The 12,438-nt window shown below is 44.6% G+C and overlaps 3 protein-coding genes across 13 annotated transcripts in view; 2 read left to right on the top strand and 1 right to left on the bottom strand.

The window, feature by feature from the left end:
- The window catches only part of LOC122455421 (zinc finger protein 436-like), a 258,058-nt gene extending 253,824 nt beyond the window's left edge, over window positions 1-4,234 (top strand). For 8 of the 11 annotated variants that reach the window (XM_043496996.1, XM_043496998.1, XM_043496997.1 and 5 more), the window contains one exon: window positions 912-4,234. In XM_043496996.1, coding sequence (XP_043352931.1) covers window positions 943-1,959 — 1,017 coding nt within the window. In that variant the 5' untranslated portion in view covers window positions 912-942 and the 3' untranslated portion in view covers window positions 1,960-4,234. Of the gene's footprint in view, window positions 1-870 lie in introns of all 11 variants that reach the window. The other 3 variants (XR_006275574.1, XR_006275575.1, XM_043497002.1) reach the window with 2 other exon arrangements.
- LOC119842762 (zinc finger protein 239-like) overlaps window positions 1-12,438 on the bottom strand; it is a 605,953-nt gene that overhangs the window by 392,308 nt on the left and 201,207 nt on the right. The window lies entirely within an intron of this gene.
- Window positions 2,289-12,438, top strand: part of LOC119843023 (zinc finger protein 271-like) — a 54,050-nt gene continuing 43,900 nt past the window's right edge. The window contains exon 1 of the mRNA XM_043497473.1: window positions 2,289-2,372. The gene's annotated coding sequence lies outside the window, so the exon portion shown is untranslated. The remainder of the gene's footprint in view (window positions 2,373-12,438) is intronic.

The raw sequence follows: 12,438 nt of genomic DNA on the forward strand, positions 1-12,438 counted from the left end.
GGTGATTATTATATCAGTTTATTTTTAATTCCTAAAGAAAGGATACAATTTTCAAAAGCAACATAGGCATTTAGGAGCCTTTCAATGGGAGTTAGACATCTTACCTGTTTATGCATACAGTGAACTTTTCAAAAGCATCTATTGGCATCTTTAGGCTCCCAAATACCTTTGAAAATCTGTCCCTTAGATGCTTTTGAAAGTTGGAGTTAGGCCCTCTGGAAAATCATTGAATCGTAGAAATGTGGGACGGGAGGGACCTTGAGAGGTCATCTCGTCCAGTCCCCTGCACTGAGGCAGGACTAAGTATTATCTACATCATCCCTGACAGGTATTTGTCTAACCTGTTCTTAAAAACCTCCAATGATGGAGATTCCTCAACCTCCCTAGGTAATTTATTTCAGTGCTTAAAATGTTCCCCTCTGTAAATAGAAGGATTGATTTTCAGCAGTGCTGAGCACCCACACCTTGTAGCATTATTATTTGTCCTGCGGGAGAGCCTAGAGTCCAGTTCTGTTGTGCTGAGCTATGTACAAAGACAGTTGCTGTTCCTAAGAGCTTATACAATCTAAAGTACAACTCGCAAGTGCAACAAACTGATGGGATGCACAAAGGAACAGTTATGCAATTGTAATCAGTGTGATAAAGAGTGGTCATAGCTCATCGTTACTGAGATGTTTATAGGCATGATGACAAAGGAGAGTATTGGAAGAGGGACAGTGCAGTGGCTTTGCTAGGTCCATGATGTTGTCGTGAATTTAGGGCTCATGAAAGGTGAGGGTTTTTTATTATGGTAAATTCAAAGATATTCTGTCAACAGGTGTTGATTTTCTGTTCCCCTTCTGAGGTTCCCTTCCCCCCCCCCCCCCCCAGCACAGGGAATGACTCATCTCTGGATTCTCTCTCTATCCCAGCTGTGAGTGACAAGAAGGAGAACAGTCTGAGATGGAAGAACCATACAAGATGTCTCTGACAAGATCCAAAGGCAATGTTTCTGAGAGCCCTGAGCAGGAAAAAACCCCTAGGAGTCCAGGAGACTCAGAAGCACAGCAGCAAAACACTCCAGAGGAAAGTAAATCTGCTCACAGTGGGCGAGGTGTGAGGAAACGCAAAGGCACCATCGTCCGCCGGAGAACATTCATGGGGGAGAGGCCCAACATCTGCATTGAGTGTGGGAAAAGCTTCCTTCAGAGCTCAGACCTTATTAATCATCGGCGAATCCATACGGGAGAGAAACCCTATAAATGCATTGACTGCGGGAAAAGCTTCAGTGTCAGCTCAAACCTTATCCGACACCAGAGAACGCACACGGGAGAGAAACCCTATAACTGCCCTGACTGTGGGAAAAACTTCACGGACAAGTCTACCCTGACCCAGCACCAGCGCGTCCATACGGGTGAGAAGCCCTATAAATGCATCGACTGTGGGAAGAGCTTCAGCCGCAGCTCCCATCACAAGAGGCATCTGAGGAGTCCTCCAGGGAAGAGGCAGGGTAAATGCACCCACCGGGAAAGCACTACTGTTGGGAAGGTCAAAGAAACCAAAGCGTCAAAGAAGAGAACCTCGACCATCGAGATCCCCAACACTTGCGCTGAATGCTGGCAAAGCTTCAGCCAGAACTCGGACCTGGTCAAACACATGAGAATCCACACAGGAGAGAAACCCTATGAGTGTCCTGACTGTGGAAAAAGATTCAATGTCAGCTCAAACCTGATCAGACACCAGAGGATCCATACAGGAGAGAAACCCTACACATGCTCTGACTGCGGGAAAAGCTTCACTGACAAATCCACTCTGACCCAGCACTACCGGATCCACACGGGAGAGAAACCCTACATATGCACTTACTGCGGGAAAAGCTTTAGTCACAGCTCCCACCACAAAAGACATGAGAAAATCCACAAGGGAAGGAACTCGGTGTCCTTCCTGCCATTGTGGCCCTACCCCACTCAAACGTTCTAAAGAATGGGGTGCATACTAAAGAGCCAGAAGACGAATTGGGGTGAAATACACAGAGAGAGAAAGTGAGCACCCTGGAGAGTGTGACCTGGAGAGTGGGAACTGCTACATGTCATCAGACCAGCAGTCAAACTACTCCAGTCCCATTTCCAAAAGTTGCTATTAACCACATACCTCAAAGGAAGGTGTGAAATTCCCATAAGGGACAATTTTGCAATAACCTGTCCATGGGGGGGAAAGTGGCTACCTGTTCCCAGGCTGTTAATTGGTTGGCTTATATCCTCAATATAAAGATCCCTTAGAAACCTTTATCTTAGCCATGGTAACTGTTGATGATATTTTTTATCATTCCCATAGATGTGTCTAATTCCCTTTTTTTGGAATCCTACTCTTGTTCTCCATAACATCTTGTGACGGTGAGTTCAACATGCTAGCCATGCATTGTGTAAATAGTATTTCTTGTCAGTTTTAATTAGTACCCATTATTTCACTGGGCATCTCCTTTTTCTTGTACTATGAAAGAGGGCTAGTGGGGAACCCGATTTACTGGTACTTTCTCTCTGCTGTTTATACACCTAAATCACGTGCCCTCTTTTTCATCATCTCACTAGACTAAATAGTTCCAGTCTTTTCATCCCCTTCTCATACAGAAGTCTCTCCTGCCCTCTAACAATTGTTGTCCTCTGTCTCTGAACCCCCTCTAATTCTGCTATATCCTTTTTGAGATGGGATGACCAGATCTGAATGCAGTATTCCTCGTTTGGGTGTCCCATCAATTTATATAGTGGCATTAGAATATTCAGTATTATTTTCTATCCAAGTGTTTATCCATACTTTATTTTTTATCCACTATTGCACATTGTGGAGAGGTTTTCATTAATGTCTAGTATGACTCCTGCATCTCTTTCCTTAGTTGTTGCACTTAATTTAGATCCTAGCTGTGTGTATGAGTAGACGATATTGTCCCTTTTAATGGGCCACATGGTGCCAGTAATTTCCAAGCAAAACTCTCTCTTTGAATAGGGAGATTAATTATATATCTATATTGGTAGAGACTTTCAAAGCAGCCTAAGGAGTTTGGATGCCCAGGATGTGGTTTTCAAAAGCTCCTAAGTGATTTGTAATGGTATTTAGGCATTGTTCTGCTCAGCATTGCAACACTTAAGTCTCATTTTCAAAGTTGACTTAAGCACTTAGGAGCCTAATTCCCACTAAAAGTCAAGAAAAGTTGTTCTCCTATATCACTTAAGACCAGATTTTCAAAGGTATTTAGGTACTTAGAGATGCAGATAGGTGTCTAGTGGGATTTTCAAAAGTGCTTAAGTGCCTAACTCTCATTGAAATACCCGCTCAAATCAGTGGGTGTTAGGCATGTAGGCAATTGTGAAAATCCCTTTAGGTGCCTAAATAACTTTAAAAATCTAGCCCTTAGGCACTTTTGAAAATTTTACCCCGAATTTCCAGAGCTGGGCGTCCAAATCCCTTTAGATGGTTTTGAAAAATCTCAGCTGACCTCTGTCAATCATAAGGTTTTTTCATAGAACCCATCACCATACTATTTAAACACTTCCCAAGAAAATGAAATCTGATTTTAAACTGATGGCATGATCTGGCTCAAAGTGCATTGTGTTGCACTTACCTCACTGAATTCCATCTGCTGTCATGTTGTCTAGTTCATGTAACATTGTTAGGTCCCCTCTGAAGTAACTCAGCCTTCTTTATACCCAAAGTAATGCAAATTTTGCCACCTCAGTTCTCATATTAAACATTAGCCCTAGGCATGGGCAAAGTTTGGATGGGGCAGAGGGGATGTTGCCCCCAAAACTGCAAGCCTTGGGCAAGTGTGGAATTTCCCCCCCCCAGCACAGCCCCATTGGCCTGACTGGAGCTGCCCCCCCAAATATAAAAGTCAAACTGTGACCAGATGTCCTCATTTTATCAGGACTGTCCTGATTATTATGGGCTTTGTCTTATGTAGGATCCTATTTACTCCCTCACTCCTCCATTACCACTCCCTTGTCCTGATTTTTCACATTTGCTGTCTGATCACCCTAAGTAGTCCTAATACAGGACTGTGAAGGCACCCCACTGTTAACCTCTTACAATATTGAAAAACTGATTATTTATCCTTTTTGTTTTCTTCCTCTTAGCCAGTGTCCAATCCATAACAGTACATTTCTCGTTCATCCTGTGACTACTTGGCTGCCTTAAGAGCCTCTGCTGAGGGACTTTGTCAAAAGGTTTTTTTGAAAGTCTAAATAAATTAGATAAATGAGAACCAGTTTGTATATCAGTTTTTGTTAATAAATGATCAAAGAATTCCTCTAGATCAGGGCGACATGATTTTTCCTTTGCCGAAGCTATGCAGGTTAGTCCCAAACATGGGGTGTTTTATGACTCTCTGTCTTTAGAGTTTGGCCTGAAGTGGACAAGTTGCCCCAACCTGCCAACTCATTGATTTGCAGCCCTGGCAGGTCTTCCTGCATCTCAAATAAAATCTCATGCATGATATGTGTTAGTGGGACTTGCGCATAAAACACCTCTTGGCCTAGGAGAAGGTGCACTTGTGAGCCAGGTGACTACATTCTATGCTCATTTCTGTTGCAGAGTAATATTATTTCTGTAGTTCACAACCTGATTGACTAAGCTAGGTCTCTACCTGGAAATAGATCCAAGATCCCTACAATGCCAGATCCAAGTTTCATACCTTTACCAGTGATGTCTTTCAGAATACATATGCCATATCTATGTACTTAGCTACCCTGTCTCTAACGCCAGTTCTGAACACACTTCTCTGCCAAACCCAGGAGCCCTGATTCTCAACATTCCACTGTTTTATCACAAATAGTTGTGTAATCCAATGGCAAAGTGTATGTTGCATCTCTCTCTAGGAGGTGGTCCATATAGAGGATAAAGCCTGGATTCACAAAGGAGCAAGGGGACTTGATCCTCAGTCACCCACCTCAAAAACACCAAGCTACAAAGTCATTCTCTCTCTCTTGCTATGACTCTTTAATTATTTATACACAGTGGAACAGGAGAAATTGAGGGAGCCCCACACCTGAATATCCCATAGCTCAGTGGTTAGTTCTCTCCTGAGAGGTAAATTCTGTGACTCAGAGCTTGGCTAGGCTATGCCTATTGTGAGGAAAGGTGGAGGCAAAACAACACCATGGAGATAACCTTACATTTTAAACTTTATAAAGGCAAAACAATCAAATAGAAAGTAACATCAAATACTCACCTAGGAAAATATTAAACTGTAAATACCATTCACAATAAAAGAAGTTTTTCAACAACATGCTGCGTGACCCCAGGAGGGAATCAGTTCCTCCTGTCTCTGGCTGCAAAGTCCAGCTTTACCCCAGCTGTTCTACCTTTGCCTCTGTAGCGTGTGATGCTCCTTTGATGACTGCACCTCTTTCTAACGAATGTCAGCTTCTCACCCAGCGATCCATACCTAGGCACCAAAGTATATTCCCTCTGTCAGTGTCCCAGTGGTCAACCTCACACCGATCATACACTCTGTGCCCCTCACCACCAGGCTCCTTGCACGCAGCCCTTCAAGGGCCAGCTTTCCCCTCCCCAGCAAATCACATTTTTACCCAACATATCCTCTTTTCGGTGCCTTCTCTGCCTTTTTACTGGTAGATCCTGAGCCTCCTCCCCACTTGAGCTGCCCTCTTCTTGTCTGCCCCTCTCTTCAGGACAGCATTTTATGCTGCTGGACCACATGCTAGTGGCCTCTGAGCACACCTACCAGACCTGGCCCTACAGGCAAGATAGGGGTTCACTCACCTGTCTTCTCCAGTTCATGGATTGTTCTGGGCCTAGGTGGAGATACGTGTCTGGATGCCTAGAGACAGGCAACAGTGTGCATGCTCAGAGGCAGAAACATAGGCACCTAGGGAATTTTTACCCTGAAAACTTAGATGGGGTAAGTTGGGGTGCTTGCAGGCAGTGGAGTGGGGTTTGTGGATCACAGGGGAGCCTAAACTTGGGATGTAGGTGCCTAGCAGCCTGCTTCTGCTACCAATTGCTCCATTAGCTCAAGAAGAAATCCAGGCTGTGGGTCTGCATGGCCTCAGCCCTAATCCTCCTGAGGGAAAACACAGTCTGTGATCGTGCAGTGACAGAATGTATTATAATGCACCTGTACAAGGGGCAGGGTAAACATAAGAACAGCCAGATTGGGTCAGACCAAAGGTCCATCCATTCCAGTATCCTGTCTGCCAACATCGGCCAATGCCAGGTGCCCCAGAGGGAGTGAACCTAACAGATAATGATCTAGTGATCTCTCTCCTGCCATCCATCTCCACCCACTGACAAACAGAGGCTAGGGACACCATTCCTTACCCATCCTGGCTAACAGCCGTTAATGGACTTAACCTCCATGAATGTATCCAGTTCTCTTTCAAACCTCTCTCATAAGTTTACAGTTACATTATTTATTTAACATTTAGACTGCGATAGAGCCTAGAAGCTGCATCCAGGTCCGATCTTCACTGTGCTGGGTGGGGTACAAACATACAGCTAGTGACAGTCCCTGTCCCAAAGAGCTTAGCACAGGGGTGGTCAACCTGTGGCTCAGGAGCCACATGCGGCTCCTTGTATAGGCACCGATTCCAGGGCTGGAGCTACAGGCGCCAACTTTCCAATGTGCCGTTGGGTGCTCGCTGCTCAACCCCTGGCTCTGCCACATGCCCTGCCCCCTTCCCACCCCCTTCCCTGAGCCTGCCATGCCCTCACTCCCTCTCCTCCCCCCCAGAACCTCCTACACGCCACGAAACAGCTGATTGGGAAGTGCAGGGAGGGAGGGGGAGATGCTGATCGGTGGGGCTGCTGGAGGGCAGGAGACACTGGGAGCAGGGGGAAGGGATCTGATGGGGGGCTGCTGACATATTACTGTGGCTCTTTGGCAATGTACTTTGGTAAATTCTGGCTCCTCAGACTCAGGTTGGCCACCCTGGCTTAGCATATAACAGGTGGATAAGAGGAACAAAGGGACGGAACTGAGGTAACAAAAATAATGGGCTATACACAATACTTTGCCAATCAGGAGTAGTAACTATAAATATGCAAATTAGCTCATTAAATAATTTGCCTAAAACATCACACATGGATCTGCACAAAAGTTGGTAGCTCTGTACCACACACCTTCCACTGGAGCAGAAATGGATTATCAGTTCTTGTATTTCTCTCTCCTGCCTTCTCATCTGTCTGTGCTTGTTTGTGTGAGCTGGGGAAAGCTGGACTGACCCAACAGCTTTGTGAGTAAGCTGAGAACGCTCTGGCTGAATGCCTGCAAACAGTTCCAGCTTTAGCTGAGAAACGCTGCTGTTCTTCCCCAGCGGATTTAACTTTCAGAGAGGTTTTCATCATGTGCAATAACTCATGAGCTAAAGCAGGGGTGGCCAACCTGAGCCTGAGAAGGAGCCAGAATTTACCAATATACATTGCCAAAGAGCCACCGTAATACATCAGCAGCTCCCCACGCCCTGCTCCCAGCGCCTCCTACCCACCAGAAGCCCTGCAGATCAGTGCCTCCCCATCCCTCCTCACACCTCCTGATCAGCTGTTTCGTAGAGTGCAGGAGGCTCTGGGGGGGAGGGGAGAGGAATGAAGGCATGGCAGGCTCAGGGGAGGGGGTGGGAAGGGGGCAGGGCCTGTGGCAGAGCCAGGGGTTGAGCAGTGAGCACTCCTCTGTACATTGGAAAGTTGGCGCCTGTAGCTCCAGCCCCAGAGTCGGTGCCTGTACAAGGAGCTGCATATTAACTTCTGAGAGCCACATGTGGCTCTGGAGCCACATGTTGGCCACCCCTGAACTAAAGCCTTAGAGTGTAAGAAAGTTGCTGGATGGAAACATGGCCCTTTGGGAGACAATTGAAGCTGTGTAATTGACGCCATAAGGAACAGGATTCCACCTCTGAAGTTTTTGTCCTAGTTTTGAGCTGCACTAACTCCTGCTTAACCCATAAACCTCAACAACCTCCAGACACGTGCAGATTTTAAAGCCAGAAGAAACAACTCTGATCATCTAGACTTACATTCTTCCTAGCACAGGCCAGAGAGCCTCACCCAGTGATTCCTCCATCCAGCTCAATAACTTGTGGTTGAACCAGAGCAAATCTTTTTTTAAAAGCCTGCCAGTCCTGATTTAAAGGCTGCTGGTTAGATCCTCCATTGGTGTAAATTGTCTGGAGCTATGATACTTTATACCAGTAAAGGGTGCGCCCCTCCATGTGCTGGAAAATCCATCTCGTCTCTAGGTAAGTTCCTGTGGTTAATTACCCTCACTGCTAAAAAACTGCTGCTTATTTCCAGACTGATTTTCACCTAACATCAGCTTCTAACTTTGGATCTCATTCTGCCTTTCTTTGCCAGATCAAAGATCCTTCTGCAATCAGAGATCTCTTCCACATGTAGGTATTTCCATACTGTGATCAAGTAACTTCTCAGCCTTCTCTCAGATAAGCTAACAGTAGTGCCCAAGCATTCAAAAGTCATGAGTCAGATCCCCAAGCCACAAGATTGGCTTAAAAATCATCAGATTTTTTAATTGGATTTATTTATTTAATTTATTTATATTTTCATTTGCCTTCGGGTTTTTCAGCCTTCAGGATAAAGTTGCGTCCCTCAAGATGTGAGAAATTTGGGTGCAAAATTCAACCTGAAATACATATGGGGAGAGGTAGCCTCCCCACTGGCTTCTCAGAAGGGCTTCCCTTACTCCTGTGCTCTGGGAGCTGTCCTCCTACTCCTCCATCTCCTCCCTGTCACTGTTCTGTCTCCCTCCGAACTCTACCCAGTTTCCTCCCCCACTCATATTCTCCCTCTGTACTCCCCAGCCCACCCTTGCATTAATCTGTCCTCCACAATTTCCCTCCCTTTTCCGTTACAATATCCCCCCGCTCCCCCCCACACACACACTGACATTTTTTTCCTCTGGTTTCAGAGTAGAAGCCATGTTAGTCTGTATTCGCAAAAAGAAAAGTAGTACTTGTGGCACCTTAGCCTAACAAATTTATTTGAGCATAAGCTTTGGTGAGCTACAGCTCACTTCATCGGATGCATTTGGTGGAAAATAAGTGGGGAGATTTATATACACACACAGAGAACATGAAACAATGGGTTTTATCATACACACTGTAAGGAGAATGATCACTTAAGATGAGCCATCTCCAGCAGCAGGGGCGGGAAGGAGGAAAACCTTTCATGGTGACAAGCAAGGTAGGCTATTTCCAACAGTTAACAAGAACATCTGAGGAACAGTGGGGGGTGGGGTGGGGGGGGAGAAATAACATAGGGAAATAGTTTTACTTTGTGTAATGACTCATCCATTCCCAGTCTCTATTCAAGCCTAAGTTAATTGTATCCAGTTTCCAAATTAATTCCAATTCAGCAGTCTCACGTTGGAGTCTGTTTTTGAAGTTTTTTTGTTGAAGGATAGCCACCCTCAGATCTGTAATCGAGTGACCGGAGAGATTGAAGTGTTCTCCGACTGGTTTTTGAATGTTGTAATTCTTGACGTCTGATTTATGTCCATTTATTCTTTTACGTAGAGACTGTCCAGTTTGACCAAAGTACATGGCAGAGGGGCATTGCTGGCACATGATGGCATATATCACATTGGTAGATGCGCAGGTGAACGAGCCTCTGATAGTGTTGCTGATGTGATTAGGCCCTATGATGGTGTCCCCTGAATAGATATGTGGACAGAGTTGGCAATGGGCTTTGTTGCAAGGATAGGTTCCTGGGTTAGTGGTTCTGTTGTGTGGTGTGTGGTTGCTGGTGAGTATTTGCTTCAGGTTGGGGGGCTGTCTGTAAGCAAGGACTGGCCTGTCTCCCAAGATCTGTGAGAGTGATGGGTCATCCTTCAGGATAGGTTGTAGATCCTTGATGATGCGTTGGAGAGGTTTTAGTTGGGGGCTGAAGGTGATGGCTAGTGGCGTTCTGTTATTTTCTTTGTTGGGCCTGTCCTGTAGTAGGTGACTTCTGGGTACTCTTCTGGCTCTGTCAATCTGTTTCTTCACTTCAGCAGGTGGGTATTGTAGTTGTAAGAATGCATGATAGAGATCTTGTAGGTGTTTGTCTCTGTCTGAGGGGTTGGAGCAAATGCGGTTATATCGTAGCGCTTGGCTGTAGACAATGGATCGTGTGGTATGATCTGGATGAAAGCTAGAGGCATGTAGGTAGGAATAGTGGTCAGTAGGTTTCCGATATAAGGTGGTGTTTATGTGACCATCGTGTATTAGCACTGTAGTGTCCAGGAAGTGGATCTCTTGTGTGGACTGGTCCAGGCTGAGGTTGATGGTGGGATGGAAATTGTTGAAATCATGGTGGAATTCCTCAAGGGCTTCTTTTCCATGGGTCCAGATGATGAAGATGTCATCAATGTAGCGCAAGTAGAGTAGGGGCATTAGGGGACGAGAGCTGAGGAAGCGTTGTTCTAAGTCAGCCATAAAAATGTTGGCATACTGTGGAGCCATGCGGGTACCCATCGCAGTGCCCACATATAGGGCATAGGTTGAGTAGAATCCAGAAATTGCTATTGTAGATTTGTAAGAATCAAGTCTGTGTACTTTTTCTGCTGTCTTAACAAACACGTCTTGACCTCTCCACTTAAGGAGTCAATATAAGTACCTTCATTGGACTGAAGTATTTGCTTCTTCCAGTACTTTTTCAATGGATATCTCTGATTGATTCAAAGGTAGCTTCTGTTGATGGGCAAAGATATACTACTATTGTAGCAGATGGCTGGATGACATTGTTTAATGGCCCAACTGGTTTCAATAGTAGATTTACAAGAGAGAGAATGGCAATACTCTTCTCTGAACTTAGTAATAAAAGTAGTCCACCAGCCTCACTACTTAGATCTGTCTTATCTTGGTGGATACTTTCCAACGCCAGTAATAACGGTTGCAGTAATTTTAAGACAAAAGCAAGGAATCTTATGAGAAAGCCAGCAGGTTTTCCCAGGTTGGGCTAATTTGAACTTCAGTTCCAGTGTATCTTCTATTTGTTTCCAAGACATTCAGTCCTTTTGGACTCTTGCTAAAAAAGAGTATAAAACATTAAATTTATGGCTTTTAAATGTGTTTTGAAAATGCGGCAGCCTGTACTAGTGCTAGTTGGAGCAGATGGCCTCTGCAGTGCGTACAGGAGAGATTAGGGATACACTTTTCTCTGAGCAAAGCTTGTACTCCACCATGTCTTCCAAAGAAGTTTGTAGCTCCATCAAATGCACAAGCAGCCATCTGTTTGGGGTTCAGTTTACAAGCATTTAACTCTTCTAAGATGTCACAGATGCAGCTGATGTGTCTTCTATAACCTGAACATCTAGAATGCATCTACTGGCCTACAACAGACATCAAGATAATATATGCAATGACTTAATACTTGATACCTCTTTGCATTGGTTCATTCATCAGCTATGTGTGCACATTTTTTGCATATGGTGAGAGAGTTCTTCACTTTTTCAACTGCTGAGTCTTTCACTGTTGCACCGCATGCTTCTAGAGAGTCAGCAGAATTTTTTCAGACAGATAGCGAGCATTTGCCAGTCTTGTTTGAAACCAGTCTCCAACTTCAGAATTAACAAGTTACAGTTATTGGCCTCCAGTTTGTAGTATGTGGTTAACTCTTGCTTAACTAGAAAGTATGATGAGACAGCCATGTTGGTTCACATAAACTGAGTTGTATTTCCAGCATTCTTAACAGCCTCATTAAATTCTTTTAAAATTGGCTTTGAAAGTGACTGGCTTATAAGGCTTTCTGCATGTTGATGCAGTCCAGAGGCCTGGTGTTTTGCAGCCTTTTCATATAGGTTGCCATTATTGGATTAGCTTATCAGTCTGGCAAACCAAACTCCTCCACTTTTACTATATAAAGCCATTCTATGCCCACATCTTGAATACTGCGTGCAGTTCTGGTCACCCCATCTCAAAAAAGATATATTGGAATTGGAAAAGGTACAGAAAAGGGCAACAAATATGATTAGGGGCATGGAACAGATTCCATAGAAGAAGAGATTAAAAAGACTGGGACTTTTCAGCTTGGAAAAGAGACAATTAAGAGGGGATATGATAGCGGCTTATAAAATCTTGATTGGTGTGGATACAGCCATGGGTAGGAGAATGTATATAAGGAGCGAGGGCGGTGTGGATACTAGTCTAATAGGTTATACTGGATGTAGAATGACTGTGCCTAATAGGGTACAAAATGTGATCGAGGCCAAACAGCAAAAATTAAGATGTTTGTACACCAATGCGAGGAGTCTAGGTAACAAAATGGAGGAACTAGAGCTACTGGTGCAGGAAGTGAAACCAGATATTATAGGGATAACAGAAACATGGTGGAATAGTAGTCATGACTGGACTACAGGTATTGAAGGGTATGTGCTGTTTAGGAAAGACAGAAACAAAGGTAAAGGGGGTGGAGTAGCATTGTATATCAACGATGAGTTAGAATGTAAAGAAATAA

This window comes from Dermochelys coriacea, chromosome 14, assembly GCF_009764565.3.
Source record: "Dermochelys coriacea isolate rDerCor1 chromosome 14, rDerCor1.pri.v4, whole genome shotgun sequence".
Classification (NCBI taxonomy): domain Eukaryota; kingdom Metazoa; phylum Chordata; order Testudines; family Dermochelyidae; genus Dermochelys; species Dermochelys coriacea.